Genomic DNA, 17,477 nt, shown 5'->3' with positions numbered 1-17,477 from the left:
ATAGGCTACTCACAATATGGTAGCTTGGTTCCGACAGATCAAAGGCTCTGAGATGGAACAAGAGAGGGTGGCCAGGACAGAAGACAGTCTTTGAAACTTAATTTCAGAATGATATCCATCACTATTGTGCTATTTTATTTGTTAGAAGTCTCTTGGTCTAGCCAGCCATACTCAAGGATCACCAGGCCATGACTATTAAGACACAAGAATCAGTGGGGGGACCATTTTAGACACTATCACCTTTTGTGAACTCTCTGCCTACCAAAAATATGTGGTTTTCTAAGGAACAAAGGTAGCCAGGTAGCTTAGAGTACCCAGTTTCTATACTTTTATATAGAACTGAGGACTCTGTATCACTTCCTAAGGTTCCTTTTTAGGGAGAAACACAGGTAGGTGGGGAGATCAGGGAGGATATTTGTTATGTTGTAGTGCCTTTGACTAGTGGTCGGGGATACAAAAGCAGACCCGCTAGGTTAATCAAATTGCCTCTTATTGTTAGACTCTGATTACTTAAAGATACTGCAGGAGTGAATAGCAACAGAATAAGAGCACAAACATGTTTTTCTTCAGTATTTGAATGCTCTGACTTAGGACTATATGGAATATTGCTTTTATTCATATTAAAAGAAACTAGTATGTTTTGGAGACTAGTGCATTTCAAGGGATGTGCAATTTACAGAGAGCACATGGCTATTTTTTTTTTTAAGTTTATTTATTTGAGAGAGAGTGCATGTGCACATGAGCAGGAGGAGGAGCAGAAGGAGGACAGGAGAAGCAGACTCCCTGCTGAGCAGGAAGCCTTTGAGGGGCTCTGTCCCATGACCCTGATATCATGACCTGAGCCAAAAATCAAGAGTCAGATGCTCAACCATCTGAGCCACCCAGGTGCCCCAGCAAATGGCCGTTGTGTGTTATTTTTGCTTTATTTTATGATTTCTCAGCATAGCAATATTTTGTTGGTGTACTGTCACACATATAGTATGTCCTACACGGTATACTAAAAAGAACTCTAGATACCAAAAGAAAATGTCTTAATATGGAAAATTGACAGAGAGAAACTAAGCATAATGGGTAAAAATCTAAGAAACTACTTTACAGAATGCATCTCAAATTGCTTTGCTTTTCTGTATCCCAACTGATAACCATTCTAGTTCAGGCCCCATTGAGTTCATTCAGAATTATTGCAACCTGACTTCTAACTAGATTCTTTTGTCTAGGCTTAATTGAAAGGAATGAATTTTTTCTCCCTTATTATGAGTATTCTCTGTTTTTTAAAATCAACTTTGAGGTATAAATAGCATTCAGTAAAATGGTCATGTTTTCAGTGTACAGATTGGGTTTTTCGCAATACATTAGTCTAACCACCACGATTAGTGTATAGTGCCATTTTCATCCTTCCAAAGGACTTCCTTGTGCATCTTTTCAGTCATTCCTCACCCTTTGCCCCTAGCCTCAGGCAACCCCAGATTTTCTTTTTATTTTGATAGTTGAGATTTGTCTTTTCTGATTTTTTTAAAAAATTTTTTATTAACATATAATGTATTATTAGCCCCAGGGGTACAGGTCTGTGGATCGTCAGGCTTACATACTTCACAGCACTTAGCATAGCACATACCCTCCCCATTGTCCATAACCCAACCACCCTCTCCCTATCCCCCTTCTCCCAGCAACCCTCAGTTTGTTTTGTGAGATTAAGAGTCTCTTATAGTTTGTCTCCCTCCTGATCCCATCTTGTTTCATTTTTTCTTTCCCTACCCCCCAAACCCCCAACTTTGCCTCTCAAATACCTCATATCAGAGAGATTGTATGATAATTGTCTTTCTCTGATTGACTTATTTAGCTCAGCATAATAACCCTCTAGTTTCATCCATGTTGTTGCAAATGGCAAGATTTCATTTCTTTTGATGGCTGCATAGTATTCTGGTGTGTGTGTGTGTGTGTGTGAGAGAGAGAGAGAGAGAGAGAGAGAGACACCACACCACATCTTCTTTATCCATTCATCTGTTGATGGACATCTAGGTTCTTTCCATAGTTAAGCTACTGTGGACATTGCTGCTGTAAACATTCGGGTGCACGTGCCCCTTTGGATCACTACATTTATATCTTTAGGGTAAATACCCAGTAGTGTGATTGCTGGGTCATAGGGTAGCTCTATTTTCAACTTTTTGAGGACCCTCAATGCTGTTTTCCAGAGTGGCTGCACCAGCTTGCATTCCCACCAGTCAGTGTAAGAGGGTTCCCCCTTCTCCGCATCCTTGCCGGCATCTCTCGTTTCCTGACTTGTTAATTTTTGCCATTCTGACTGGTGTGAGGTGGTATCTCATTGTGGTTTTGATTTGCATTTCCCTGATGCTGAGTGATGTGGAGCACTTTTTCATATGTCTGTTGACCATCTGGATGTCTTCTTTGCGGAAATGTCTGTTCATGTCCTCTGCCCATTTCCTGATTGGATTAATTTTTTCTTTGGGTGTTGAGTTTGATAAGTTCATTATAGATTTTGAAGACTAGCCCTTTATTTGATATTTCATTTCCGAATCCCTTCTCCCATTCTGTCAGTTGTCTTTAGGTTTTGTTGACGGTTTCCTTTGCTGTGCAAAAGCTTTTGATCTTGATGAAGTCCCAGTAGTTCATTTTTACCCTTGCTTCCCTTGCCTTTGGCAATGTTTCTAGGAAGAAGTTGCTGCAGCTGAGGTCGAAGAGGTTGCTGCCTGTGTTCTCCTCAAGGATTTTGATGGATTCCTTTCTCACACTGAGGTCCTTCATCCATTTTGAGTCTATTTTCCTGTGTGGTGTAAGGAAATGGTCCAGTTTCATTTTTCTGCATGTGGCTGTCCAATTTTCCCAACACCATTTGTTGAAGAGACTGTCTTTTTCCATTGGACATTCTTTCCTGCTTTATTGAAGATTAGTTGACCATAGAGTTGAGGGTCTATTTCTGGGCTCTCTATTCTGTTCCACTGATCTATGTGTCTGTTTTTGTGCCAGGACCATAATGTCTTAATGGTGACAGCTTTGTAATAGAGCTCAAAGTCTGGAATTGTGATGCCACCAACTTTGGCTTTCTTTTTTAACATCACTCTGGCTATGTAAGGTCTTTTCTGGTTCCATATAAATTTTAGGATTATTTGTTCCATTCCTTTGAAAAAATATGATGGTATTTTGATAGGGATTACATTAAACGTGTAGATTGCTTTAGGTAGCATAGACATTTTCACAATGTTTGTTCTTCTGATCCGTGAGCATGGAACATTTTTCCATTTCTTTGTGTCTTCTTCAATTTCTTTCATGAGTACTTTATAGTTTTCTGAGTACAGATTCTTTGCCTCTTTGGTTAGGTTTATTCCTAGGTATCTTATGGTTTTGGGTGCAGTTGTAAGTGAGACTAACTCCTTAATTTCTCTTTCTTCTGTCTGCAACTGATTTCTGTGCATTGATTTTATACCCTGACACTTCACTGAATCCCTATACAAGTTCTGACAGATTTGGAGTAGAGTCTTTGGGTTTTCCACGTAAAGTATCATATCATCTGCCAAGAGTGAGAGTTTGACTTCTTCTTGGCCAATTTGGATGCCTTTAATTTCTTTTTGTCTGATTGCTGAGGCTAGGACTTCCAGTATTATGTTGAAAAGCAGTGGTGATAATGGATATCCCTGCCGTGTTCCTGACCTTAGTGGAAAAGCTCTCAGTTTTTCTCCATTGAGAATGATATTCGCTGTGGGTTTTTTTCATAGATGGCTTTGATGTTATTGATGTATGTACCCTCTGTCCCTACACGTTGAAGAGTTTTGATCAAGAAAGGATGCTGTACTTTGTCAAATGCTTTTTCAGCATCTGTAGAGAGTATCATATGGTTCTTGTTCTTCCTTTTATTAATGTATTGTATCACATTGATTTGCGGATGTTGAACCAACTTTGCAACCCTGGAATAAATCCCACTTGGTCCTGGTGAATAATCATTTTAATGTACTGTTGGATCCTATTGGCTAATATTTTGGTGAGAATTTTCACATCTGTGTTCATCAAGAATATTGGTCTGTAATTCTCTTTTTTGATGGGGTCTTTGTCTGGTTTTGGGATCAAGGTCATGGTGGCCTCATAAAATGAGTTTGGAAGTTTTCCTGCCATTTCTGTTTTTTGGAAAAGTTTCAGGAAACTAGGTATTAATTCTTCTTTAAATGTTTGGTAGAATTCCCTGGGAAGCCATCTGTCCCAGGGCTCTTGTTTATGGGGAGATTTTTGATGACTGTTTCAATCTCCTTACTGGTTATGGGTCTGTTCAGGTTTTCTATTTATTCCTGGTTCAGTTTTGGTAGTTTATAGATCTCTAGGAATGCATCCATTTCTTCTAGATTGTCAAATTTGCTAGTGTATAGTTGCTCATAATATGTTCTATAATTGTTTGTATTTTTTTGGTGTTGGTTATGATCTCCCCTCTTTCATTCATGATTTTATTTGGGTCCTTTCTCTTTTCTTTTTGATAAGTGTGGCCAGGGGTTTATCAGTCTTATTAATTCTTTCAAAGAATCAGCTCCTAGTTTCGTTGATTTGTTCTACTGTTTTTTTGTTTTTGTTTTTGTTTTTTTCTATTTCATTGATTTCTGCTCTGATCTTTATTATTTCTCTTCTCCTGCTGGGTTTAGGCTTTCTTTGCTGTTCTTCAGCTCCTTTAGATGTAGGGTTAGGTTGTGTATTTGAGACCGTTCTTGTTTCTGAGAAAGGCTTGTATCACTATATATTTTCCTCTCAGGACTGCCTTTGCTATGTCCCACAGATTTTGAACAGTTGAGTTTTCATTATCGTTTGTTTCCGTGAATTTTTTTCAATTCTTCTTTAATTTCCTGGTTGATCCATTGATTCTTTAGTAGGATGCTCTTTAGCCTCCATATGTTTGAGTTCTTTCCAACTTTCCTCTTGTGATTGAGTTCTAGCTTCAGAGCATTATGGCCTGAAAATATGCAGGGAATGATCCCAGTCTTTTGGTACTGGTTGAGACCTGATTTGTGACCCAGGATGTGATCTGTTCTGGAGAATATTCCATGTGCACTAGAGAATAATGTGTATTCCGTTGCTTTGGGATGGAATGTTTTGAATATATCTGTGATGTCCATCTGGTTCAGTGTGTCATTTAAAGCCTTTATTTCCATGTTGATCTTTTGCTTGGATGATCTATTTCAATGAGTAAGTCCCTTACTATTATTGTATAATTGTTGATGTGTTTCTTTGATTTTGTTATTAATTCATTTATATGGTAGGCTGCTCCCATGTTAGGGGCATAGATATTTAAAATTGTTAGATCTTATTGGACAGACCCTTTGAGTATGATATAGTGTCCTTCCTCATCTCTTATTATAGTCTTTGGCTTAAAATCTAATTGATCTGTTATAAGGATTGCCTCCCCAGCTTTCTTTTGATGTCCATTAGCATGGTACATTGTTTTCCACCCCCTTACTTTAAATCTGGAGTTGTCTTTGAGTCTAAAATGAGTTTCTTCTGGACAGCATATTGATGGGTTTTGTGTCTTTATCCATTCTGATACCCTGTGTCTTTTGATTGGGACTTTTAGCCCATTTACATTCAGGGTAACTATTGAAAGATATGAATTTAGTGCCATTGTATTGCCTGTAAGGTGACTGTTTCTGTATATTGTCTCTTTTCCTTTCGGGTCTAGTACTTTAAGCTCTCTCTTTGCTTAGAAGACCCCTTTCAGTATTTCCTGTAGGGCTGGTTTGGTGTGTACAAATTCTTTTACTTTTTGTTTGTCCTGTAAGCTTTTTATCTCTCCTTCTATTTTCAATGATTGCCTAGCTGGATATAGTATTTTTGGCTGCATGTTTTTCTCATTTAGTGCTCTGAGCATATCATGCCAGTTCCTTCTGGCCTACTAGATCTCTGTGGAATAGTATGCTGCCAATCTAATATTTTTACCATTGTATGTTGCAGACTTCTTGTCTCGGGCTGCCTTCAGGATTTTCTCTTTGTCACTAAGACTTGTAAGTTTTACTATCAGGTGATGGGGTGTGGACCTATTTTTACTGATTTTGAGGTGGGTTCTCTGTGCCTCCTGGATTTTGATGCTTGTTCCCTTTGCCATATTGGGGAAATTCTCTACAATAATTTGCTCCAGTATACCTTCTGCCCCCCTCTCTCTTTCTTCTTCTTCTGGAATCCCAATTATTCTAATATTTTTTCATCTTATGGTATCACTTATCTCTCGAATTCTCCCCTCTTGGTCCAGTAGTTGTCTCTCTTTTGCTCAGCTTCTTTATTCTCCAACATTTGGTCTTTTATATCACAAATTCTCTCTTCTGCCTCATTTATCCTAGCAGTAAGAGCCTCCATTTTTGATTGCACCTTATTAACAGCTTTTTTGATTTCAGCTTTGTTAGATTTTAGTTCTTTTATTTCTCCAGAAAGGGCTTTTATCTCTCCGGAGAGGGTTTCTCTAATATCTTCTATGCCTTTTTCGAGCCCAGCTAGCACCTTCAGAATCGTCATTCTGAACTGTAGATCTGACATATTACCAGTGTCCGTATTGATTAGGTCACTAGCCTTTGGTACTACTGCCTCTTGTTCTTTTTTTCTGTGGTGAGTTTTTCCACCTTGTTATTTTATCCAGATAAGAATATATGAACGAGAGAATAAAATACTGAAAGGGTGGCAAAGACCCCAGAAAAATGTACACTAAGCAAATCAGAAGAGACCTTAAATCGGGAAGAAGAAAGGAGGTAAAAAGAAGTTTAAGAAATAATATATGTTTTAGACTGGTGAATAGAACAGAGTTACCCGTTTGATTTTGGGTGTATTTTGGTCTCCTGGAAGAAACTACATTCCAAAATTTTAAAGAAAGAAAAACTTATATGTATACTAAAGTAAGGGTAAACATGATGAAGGGATGAAATATGACTGTAAGGATGAAAATTTTAGAAAAATTCTAAAAAAAGAATTGATAAGGTAAGTTGGTTGGAAAAAGAAAGTGGAGGGAATTTGCTCAGGCTGGAGACTAGAACAAAGCCCTGTACTAGATTTAGGGTATATTTTGATCTATTAGAAGAAATTGTATCCCAAAAATTTTTTAGAAGAAAACACCCTATATGTATTCAAGAAATAAAGTTAGATACAATGAAGGATAAAATATGACTATAATAATGAAGGTTTAAAAAGTTTTTTTTTAAGGAAGGTAGTGTTAAACTAGTTAAAAAACCTGGAAAGAGGAAAAGTAAAAAAAATTAGAATAAGAAAAAAATTTTAAAAATTATTTAACTTTGTAAGACTAAAGAATAACGGGGAGAAAGCCATGAACTCCGTGCTTTGCTTTCCCCTCCTCTGGAATTCCGCTGTTCTCCTTGATCAGTGAGCTTGGTCTTGGATGAATGTTCTTGCTGATCTTCTGGGGGAGGGGCCTGTTATAGTGATTCTCAAATGTCTTTGCCCAAGGCGGAAATCTCTGGCCCGGAGGAGTGGAGAGGTGGGGCCCCCTCCTCAGTGCACCCTTGGAGGAAAGCGCTCAATCACTCCCATCTCCCTGGCTTCCAGCCCCGCTCCAAGCTCACCCAGCCTGTGACCAAGCATCTCTCTTTCTGACACATAGCCCCATTTGGAATCTCCAAATCCACCAGATTCTTGCCTCCAGAGAAGGAAGGTGGGTTTCCCCAGATCTGCCAGTTGTGGGGTCCCTGCTCAAAGAGCAGTGGTCCGATTGTGCCAGGGATCACAGTTTAGGGTAACCACAACCTGAGAGCTCACTTCTTGGCTCCGACTCTGTAGCCAGCATTCCCGCTCTGTTACCTGTGAGCTCTGCTACACTCAGCCCTGATCCTTCTGTGACCCTGCGGGACCCGAGACTGTATTGTCTCCCAAAGGGCTCCATCCCTGTTTCGCCTCTGGAGTGATGTCCCTCAATGTAGCAGACTTCTACATGTTCGAATTTTGTGCTCCATTGCTCCACCGCTTGCCTGGGAGCCAGCCCCTACCCCCGCAGTCTTTCTTCCCTTTGCTTCAGATTCACTTCTCCGCATGTCCTACCTTTTAGAAAGTGTTCAATTTTCTGTTTCTAGAATTGCTGCTCTTCTCTTCGATCTTCTGTTGGGTTTGTAGGTGTTCTGAATTGTCTTTCGTAATGCTTTATATAAATGAAGTGATTATATGTAATTTTTTGTGCCAGCCTCTTAGCATAATGTTTATTAAATTTACCCATATTACTTCATATATTTCACGTATTAGTTGTCTTTCTTATTACGGAGTAGTATTCAATTGTATGGATCTGCACTTTGTTTATTCATTTACCTATGATGTTCATTTGGATTATTTACAGTACTGGGCTGTTATTGGGGTCTGCAAAGTAAGAGTCCAGCCCCGGTTGTTATTAGAAAGTTTTAGTGGAAAGCAGCTAGTTTTGCCCATTCCTTTTGTATTGTGTGTGGCTGCTTTTAGGCTACGATGGCAGAAATCAGTAGTTGTGATAGAGACTGACCACATTACTCTGGCCATTTAAGAAGAAATTTTTCAGCCTCTGCTATTATGAATAAAGCTGCCATGAACGTTCACGTACAGTATTTGGACACTTGTTGTCATTTTTCAGTTTCTAGAACTGGAATTGCTGGGTCATATGGTGATTGTATGTTAAAATACATAAGAAAATTGAGTTTATATGAAACTAAGTTTATAAGAATTGCTGGTCATATGATAGGTGTCATGTTTAAGTATGTAAGAAATTGCTTTATCCAAAGTGATAGTATCATTTAATATTTTCACCACCAGTGTATGAGAGTTATATTCTCTCCATATCCTCTCAAACTTGCTGTATTATCAGTTTTTAAATTCTAGTGGTTGTATGATAGTACCTTAGTTTGATTTAATTTTTACATTTTGATAACTAATGATGTTCAAGTATCTTTATATGCACTTACTAATTATTTCTATGTCTTTGATAGGTGAAAAATCTGTTAAAATCTTTTGCCCATTTTGGTATTAGGTTGTCTTCTTAAGTTGTAAGAAGTGTTTGTATAATCTGAATGCAAGTCTTCTGTTAGTTATTTATATTGTGAATATCTTTCCTATCTTTCCCCATTCTGTACCTGAAATTTTTTATTAAAAAGGGCTTCATTTTATTTCTCCAGTTTTCTAGTTGGTAAAAGTGGGAGGGTAAATCTTGTCTGCTTTGTTAGTCAGGGACAGTAGATTTTTTTGTTCATTGCTGTATCTAGTGAGTAGCATAAAGTGCGGCAAAAACTAGCTGTCCAAAGGTGTCTTCTGAATTAATATTTAGAATGCCAACAATAGGAATCATGTATTACCTAGACTGTTTTCTGAGAATATATGAGTTCTTTTTCCTTATCATTCTTTCAATTATGAAAAATAAACATGCTGTTTTGTTTCTGTTGAAGTTTAAAAGGTGATACTAGGGCATTTTGGTCTTGGTGGCTGCCCTCCATCTTCTAGAAGGTATTCATTACTCTTGTGCACAACTGTTACCCACCTGAACGTTCATAATCCAATCAAACTTTTTTGTGTTTTCAAAAGTGATTTGTTCTATAGCTGTCTTTTAGTCATTAGTCACTGAAGACCGAAAGAAAAGTTTCTAGTAACATTTTGTTCCAGTTACTTAAGAAGAAGAGCATGGTGTTCAGTGTTTCTGCACTAACAAAATTAATTTCATGTGTAGAAAAGAGTGATCCTTGAATTAAAGTTTTGTGGGCAGTTTTTGTTTTGTTTTTGATAGATTTAAAATTTTTTTTTTGGAAATTTTCTAACACATGCACCTTTTCTTTCAAGATTGAAGAATGAAAAGGCGTTGCGTCTCAACCTTATTGGTAAGCAGATTTACTCATTTGACACTCTGACTAAATTATAGTGAAGTTCTGTTCTGTGCCAATTTTTCTTTTTTTTTTTTTTAAAGATTTTATTTATTTATTTGTCAGAGACAGAGGGAGAGAGAGGGAGCGAGCACAGGTAGACAGAGTGGCAGGCAGAGGCAGAGGGAGAAGCAGGCTCCCTGCCGAGCAAGGAGCCCGATGTGGGACTCGATCCCAGGACGCTGGGATCATGACCTGAGCCGAAGGCAGCCACTTAACCAACTGAGCCACCCAGGCGTCCCAATTTTCTTTTGATTCTTTTGGGGAATTTTCTTTACTAAACTTAATTTAAACAAAGTAAAATCAATCATTAACTCTTAGAAAGTGTTAATAATATCTAGCTGTTTTTCAGAAACTAGTTTATATTTACCTACCTACATCTGTCTGTCTATCTATTTATTTATCTCTGAAGTTTAATTCTAGCTCCCTAAACCATTAGAATTAGGAAGGATTATGGCCTAAGTATTTTGGAAACAGAAATTTAGTGATGCGGATACATGCATCCTCAGTCTGTATCTCAGTGTCTGTATCTCAGTGTCTGTACCTCAGTCTGTATCTCAGTTTTGGGGGGTGGGAGGGACAAGATTGTTAGTAAATTCTTACTTGCAAGCCTGACTTCAAAATAGGTACTCTTAGGGGGCGCCTGGGTGGCTCAGTCCATTAAGCATCTGCCTTCAGCTCAGGTCCTGATCTCAGGGTCCTGGGATCGAGCTCCATGTCAGGCTTTCTGCTCAGCGGGAAGGGGAAGTCTGTTTCTCCCTCTCCCTGGGTGCGTTCTCTCTTGCTCGCTCGCTCTCAAATAAATAAATAAAATCTCTTTAAAAAAAAAAAATAGTGACTCTTAGGCTTTGTTTTTTGTTTTGTTTTGTTTTGTTTTGTTTAGTCTTCGGCTTTTCTTGAGCACTGATCTCTTATGCTTTCGCAGATAATAGAATAGTATTTCTAAGTAGGTCATCCATATCTAAGGTAGGGCCATTTCTTGATCTGTAATATTTGAGAAATCTAACTGAAAGTGACCCTGATGGTCAGATTTACTCTTTGCACAGTATCTGACAGATCTTGCATCGTTAATATATTTACTAATTTGAAGCTCTGGACAGGCCACTTAACCTTTCTTGTGTGTGAATAGGAATAATAATGTTATAATCCTCGTAGGATTATAAAGCTCTTAATATATAGCCTGCTTTTTAAATACTTAGAACTTCATGTTCTGTTAAGTTTTCTTTCTTCCTTCCTTTCTTTCTTTCTTTCTTTCTTTCTGCACATCCTTATTGGATAACAAATATATACTGAAAGGCTTCTCTCCCACCTCTGTCTCCCAAATTAAAATGTGACAATTTGCTTTCTGACAGTGGTTTAATTAGCTTTGAGCCCACGCAAGCCTTTATATTTAACATTGACATAAATTTTGATATTATTTTAAACACATTGATGTTGTAAAGTACAATGAATACTCATTGATTAAATGATGATTTATGGTGTTAACCTATCTTTGTACTTGGTATTATAGGTGAAAAACTGCAGTGGTTTCAAAGTCATCTTGATCCCCAAAAAGTAGGATATTCAAAGAAAGATGCTTGTGAATTAATTGAAAGGTAAACACTGGGCTCATTATGAACAAAGGGTCAGAAAAGGGAATTCTCCAACCTGGTTCTTCAAGCGACAGATTGCTGTTCTGGGTTTATAGAGGAGTAAATGGGCTTTGTTATCAAAAAGGCTTTAGATTCACATCTTGGTTTTGCCACTCTAGTACGTTTATAATATTTCTGAGCCTCAGAGTGTTACTTAACCCAGTTTCTTAGGATCAGGAAAGGCTTCTTATGGAAATATTATCTAAAATGACTTCTGAAGTGTAAAGGTTAGCAGACTGAGGTAAGTTAGTTCTTGAAGAGCCTTTAGGCAGAGAGAACAGCTTCAGAGTTAAGAGTGACATATTTAGTGATCTGCCAGACATTAAATATCATCAAAATAATAGGTTCAAGGAGGGCATTGTGACAAGTACAGTTCACAAAGGACCTCAAGTATCACTGTAAGAGTTTGGACCTTTTCAAAGGACATTGGGAGCCATAGGCTTTTTATAGTAGGTACCTGAGATGATCATATTTAAACCTTAGAAATGTCACAGTAGCGAGAATGGTGATGGCCTGAGGTACATGGCTTTGACCAGGACACTGTTGAAAGGCTGATGGAGCAATCTGGGCAAGAGATGATGCTGGCATATGCATGTTTTTTTAGCAGTATGGTAAAAAGAAATGAAGATTCCAGAAATATTAAGAAGGTAGAAAGTCTAAATCATTAGTGAAAACTTAGGTATGGCATAAAAGGGAGAAAGTGGAATCAAGGAGGACATGAACGTTGTTCACTTGGGCAAATGATGGTTGTACTATTTCCTGAGGTAGAGAGCCAAAGAGATGGAACAGGTTTGGTGGGAGGGTGGTTGGGGACAGTGGTGGGCACAAGTTCACTTTTGAGGAGTTAAGCTTCCATGGGACATCCAAATGGAGATTTCCAAATGGAGATTTCCAAATGGACATCCAAATGGAGACATCCAAATGGAGGTGGTTGAATATGAGGATCTGGAATTCAGGAGATACTGAATAGCAGGCAGTGATCTGGTTGCTGAAATTTTGGACACAGGTTATCCAGGGACAGTCTGAAGTCTGAGGACATGAAGAACTTAGAAGTATACAAAAATTTCAAGGATAGGTGAAGGCTGGGGTTTGTTTTGAATGAAGTAATATAAGCCAAATGTATAGACCTGTAACTCAAATTGCATTCTTATTTCTCAGGTATTTAAATCGATTCAGCAGTGAACTAGAACAGATTGAATTACATAACAGCATCAAAGACAGGCAGGGAAGGCGGCACTATTCCCGGGAGACAGTCATCAAGCAGACAATGGAGCGTGAGCGACAACAGTATGAAGGATATGGCCTTGGTGTGTTCTCTGTGATTTTCTTTTTTTCTTTCTAAATTCATAGCCATATCAGATTTGTAATTCTTTTCAAAGGTTTAATTTTATTTATACTATTTATTTAGATAGAATTTCTTTTTGTTTAGATTGAATTTCTTTTTGATTTCCTTTCTTTTGTGAGTATGTCAAATTTATTAATTTCTTTTTTTCTTACATTCTCAGAACTGTCACTTGTGATAATGACGTCATATCTTTTTACCTTGACAATAAAATTTTCATCTCCCTCTGGCACATTCCTGATTTGCTTTATTGTGGAGTTACCACTTGCCCATCTCTAACTACAGCTATGTTTCTTTAGAGTAGGTGCTGTGCCCTTCTTATCTTTCTGATTTTTGAAGGACCAAGCTATCCTTGTAGTCATTCTTGAAGAACTAGAAATCGAACATTGATTCTTAGCATTGAAGCATTTCTTACCATTCTTAAAGACAAGTAGGTTGTTAGTTTACCAACATTATCTTTAGAAAAAGCACTTAGTGAGGGTAGTTAAGGCTTGCAAAACCACAAACAGGTGAGGACCCAGAGGCAACATGGCCTACAAATGGTATTTGATTGGCTTGTTAATTGTCAGTCTAGGAAAATCTAGCAATTTCACATGGAACATGTAGATTTCTGGCTTTTAAAAAAAATCAAATGGTCTGGTAACATAATGTGCTTCAGTAGAGTAACAGCTTTCCCTTTTAGACTTCATCATATATTCTCAAGTTTGCCATGGCCCTGAACATTACTTCATTCACATTCCATTTCAGGTCCATGTTACAGCACTTATAGTATGTGGATTTTCTTGATAAGTACAGTACAAATGAAATATTTAGTAGCAAATTAGGTTTTTAAATTCTGATATTAACAACACTGAAGTATAGGACCCTAGAGGAAATATCCTGTAAGTAACTGTTGTGTTGGTCCCAGCCTATTGATAGCAATTCTGTCAGCTAGAAATGCCTGAGGCATTCACTTGGGCCATTAATACTTGTGTTGAGCCCCCATAGGTATTTCCCCAACCAGAGCCACTTTTCTGGCTGGCGCAGTGCTTGTGGTGGTTATGATTGCAGGATGTGCCTAATAACAACCATCAGGGGAATTTAAAGAAAACAAAAACAAAAACAAAACCCAAGGTTCTTTACTCAAAAGGCCTGGAGGGTCCATAGCACGCCTGGGGCCACACAGGGAAGTTGAGAGTGGAGAGGAAGAGTGTATGTGGATCTGGGGCTCTACCTTTATCAGGGTGTGAAGGTAAGGTGCCTAGGGTTTCACAGGTTCATTCTTTATTGGTGAATTAAAAACATAACTGGGAGAGCATGAGAAGGGAAAAGTGGGGTCACTTGAGTGGTGATTTACTAGGTTACTAGGACTTTCTAAAAGGGGACTTTAATGGGCCAACGTGGCCTGGTTTCTTATCTAGTTTTGCTGGTAGTGTGTTATATAGCTGGCAATATTTTTATTTGAGAAGGGTGTCTTTGATATGGATGTCTAGACCATCAGAAGCTTGGTGTCAGCCACTTACACTATAGTAGTAACACTAGAAACCCTGAAGTAGTTGGCAGTTTCTCTTCATCATTTCTAAGAAGTGAACTTCTTTACTGAAAAAAATAACGGAAAAGAGCTGTAGTATTAGGTAGATGTGATTTAAACCCTTAGAGCTTACTGTATAACAGGACAAGTTATTTAACCCTCCCCGCTCCACCAGGTTTTGTTTTCTTCAATTTAAAAATTGAAACAAATAAATAAATAGTATACCTACATCCCCAGTTGTTTAAAAGTTACATGAGGTTTCATTTATCAAAGTGCCTGACACAACCTAATACAGGAAATTTGGGGAGAGCTTCAAGCACTACTGTCTGTGTCCCTTTCACTGGGTAGTTACCTTGTAAGAACGTAAAATTTGTTTATGTTCATAACTCTCCCATCTCCTCCTGTTTGTGTTTTCTCTGGAACCCACTTTAATTAGCTGTTGTCTCCATCACCCAACAAGTAGTGGTCACTGATGACCTCTAAGTTGCTAAGGTGAACAGTTGGCTATACTGGACATTGATTCTCGGTCAGCTTTTCTGTGGCATTTGATACAGATGATGACTTCATTTTCTTTTCTTTTCTTTTAATTTAAAGATTTTATTTATTTATTTGACAGATCACAAGTAGGCAGAGAGGCAGGCAGAGAGACGGGGGGAAGCAGGCTTCCTGCTGAGCAGAGAACCCGATGCGGGGCTTGATTCCAGGACCCTGGGATCATGACCTGAGCCGAAGGCATAGGCTTTAACCCGCTGAGTCACCCAGGCATGCTGATGACTTCATTTTCTTATCACACTTTTCATTTGGTAAAGAATACCCAGCCCTTCCCTAGTTTTCTTCCTAGTTCAGTTTCTTTAGTTGACTCCTCATCTTCACAAACTAAGTATTGGCCAAAGTCCCCATCCTTGGACTACTTCTTATTTTCCACGTGTACCAATTCCTAGTCCATTTCACTCAGTCTGTGGTTTTAAATACCATTTAAATGGTGAGAACTTTGAAGTTTGTATCTGTCGACCCTAATGTATCTCTAGAAATCCAGACTTACATTATCAAACTGGGGTTTCTCAAAATCTCTACTTGAATGTCTTCTAGGCATCTCAGACCTGACATTTCCCAAAGCAAAGTCCAGCTTTTCTCCTAAAACTTGTTCCCTCACGATCTGTATGTCATACAGCAGCGTCACCATCTGCCCTGTTTCTTAGGCTGGAAACTTGTAGTCACTTTCACACTCCATCCAGCTCGTCAGTAAAATGTATTTTGCATCTGATAACTTAAACTGCTACTACTACCACCTCCCTAGTCCAAGCCCCCATTGTTTGATCTGTACATTGTAACAGCCTCCCACTTGGTCTCTGTGCTAACTGCTCTTTCCTCCTAGAGTCTGTTCACTATGTGGCAGGCAGATGAATTAACAGAACATGGCCAAGGTCGAGCAGGTACTTACTGGTGATTGAGCTAGCCAGCACAGAAACTCCAATCCAGTGTTCTTCAGCTGTGTCACAGTGTTTCTTTCAGAGTCAGGGAGTGTGTCTGGTGAAAGGGTTATGATCTCTGACAATTAACATAGGCCTATTAACATAGGCAAATTGTTACTGAATTCTGCAGGATTGGAGAAAACTGGATTCTGACACCTCCCCTTCCTCACCCCATTGTGGTATAACTACTTCTGACTCATTTTATTAGGATTTCTTTTTTAAAAAATGGTATTTAATTTACACCTTTTAAACACTGGACCCCCTCATACTCATATTTTCTGAAACTGTTGACATAATCAGCATATAGCTGTGTCAAGCCTTTTTATTTTATCTTTTTCATTCATTGATTCTGTGCTGCCTCCTGATGGCACACGAGAGAAGAATGAGGCACAAACAAGTCAGCTGCAAGAGAATGGGAGCAGGGGGTGACAGTAGAAAAGACTGTCGCCCCAAACAACTCCTCAGTCTCATATTTATTAGAAAGTCAGTAACAACCAACAAAGAAGCCAGAGTAGATTACACATTGACAAGGAGTCTTGTAGATATGTAAGAAGAAAGGCAAAATATGTCTGGTCATGTAGTACATGACTTACAGTGAGCAAGCCCAAACTAAAGGATTATCTGACTGACTGCTGCTGCTTTCTAGACAAGGGGGAATAACGGAAAAATGAAGCAGGCGGCATTGTGCCCTGAGCAAGCTGGGCATCCCCAGCTGCTCGGCCTCAAGGACGTCTATCGTCCTCTCCTCCAGAGGCCTGTTGCCAGTACATGTTTTTCTTAAGGTTATATCTAAGCATGCTTGGTAACTAGTATAATTTCTCATAGGTTATATTTTAAGCAGTACGTTGTTCTGAGGGACAGTTACAATTCTGGATTTTAATTACTCTTTTACTGCATTGGCCATATTTTTTGCAGCAATGTTCCAGTTTTTTATACATGCCTTTTGTGTTTTACTGATAACTATGATCATGAATGTTGTTTTATGGTAAACTTCATAATGATGGTGAGGAACCGTTAAATACCTAGTTTTTTTTTTTATTATTATTAAAGATGGTTTAAGTTTTATTGAGTTGCTTTGAGCATCTACTGATTATAGTTCGTTTAAATTTTTTTTCACGTTTTGAAAAATGTGATTTTAAAAAATAGTAAAGAATACTTCTCAGATAAACTCTACCTTGCCAAAGTGAAGTATATGCTTGAAAAAAAAATTATACTTTTCTGGTGCCTGGGTGGCTCAGTTGATTAAGCGACTGCCTTCGGCTTGGGTCATGATCCTGGAGTCCCGGGATCAAGTCCCACAACGGGCTCCCAGCTCCTTGGGGAGTCTGCTTCTCCCTCTGATCTTCTCCCCTCTCATGTTCTCTCTCACTCACTCTCTCTCTCTCTCAAATAAATAAAATCTTTAAAAAAAAAATTTACTTTCCACCAAGAAAATATATTTAAAAATCTAGCATATTATTTTATGGGATTGATCATTAGACATTGCCAGGTGCCTTTCATAGATTAAAAGGACAGGGTTTATCTCAGTAATACGTTTATTTTATTTTACCGATTCTGTGCTAGAATTTATTATTTAATAGCATTTCTCTTAAATCACCTCTTAAACTAAGCCCTTTATACTTGTAAAACTTACTTTTCATATAGCATTATAGCTGTGCATCGAGATTTTGT

At 38.3% G+C, this 17,477-nt stretch overlaps 1 protein-coding gene across 1 annotated transcript in view; it reads left to right on the top strand.

Moving 5' to 3' along the window:
- Positions 1-17,477, top strand: part of TMA16 (translation machinery associated 16 homolog) — a 35,437-nt gene that overhangs the window by 15,717 nt on the left and 2,243 nt on the right. Inside the window, exons 3-5 of the mRNA XM_080797333.1 lie at positions 9,772-9,809; positions 11,362-11,446; positions 12,641-12,789. Of these exons, the coding sequence (XP_080653459.1) occupies positions 9,772-9,809; positions 11,362-11,446; positions 12,641-12,789 (272 nt within the window). The remainder of the gene's footprint in view (positions 1-9,771; positions 9,810-11,361; positions 11,447-12,640; positions 12,790-17,477) is intronic.

Source organism: Martes martes (genome assembly GCF_963455335.1).
Source record: "Martes martes genome assembly, chromosome: 2".
Taxonomy (NCBI): Eukaryota; Metazoa; Chordata; class Mammalia; order Carnivora; family Mustelidae; genus Martes; species Martes martes.
This window is presented reverse-complemented; position numbering and strand designations above follow the sequence as displayed.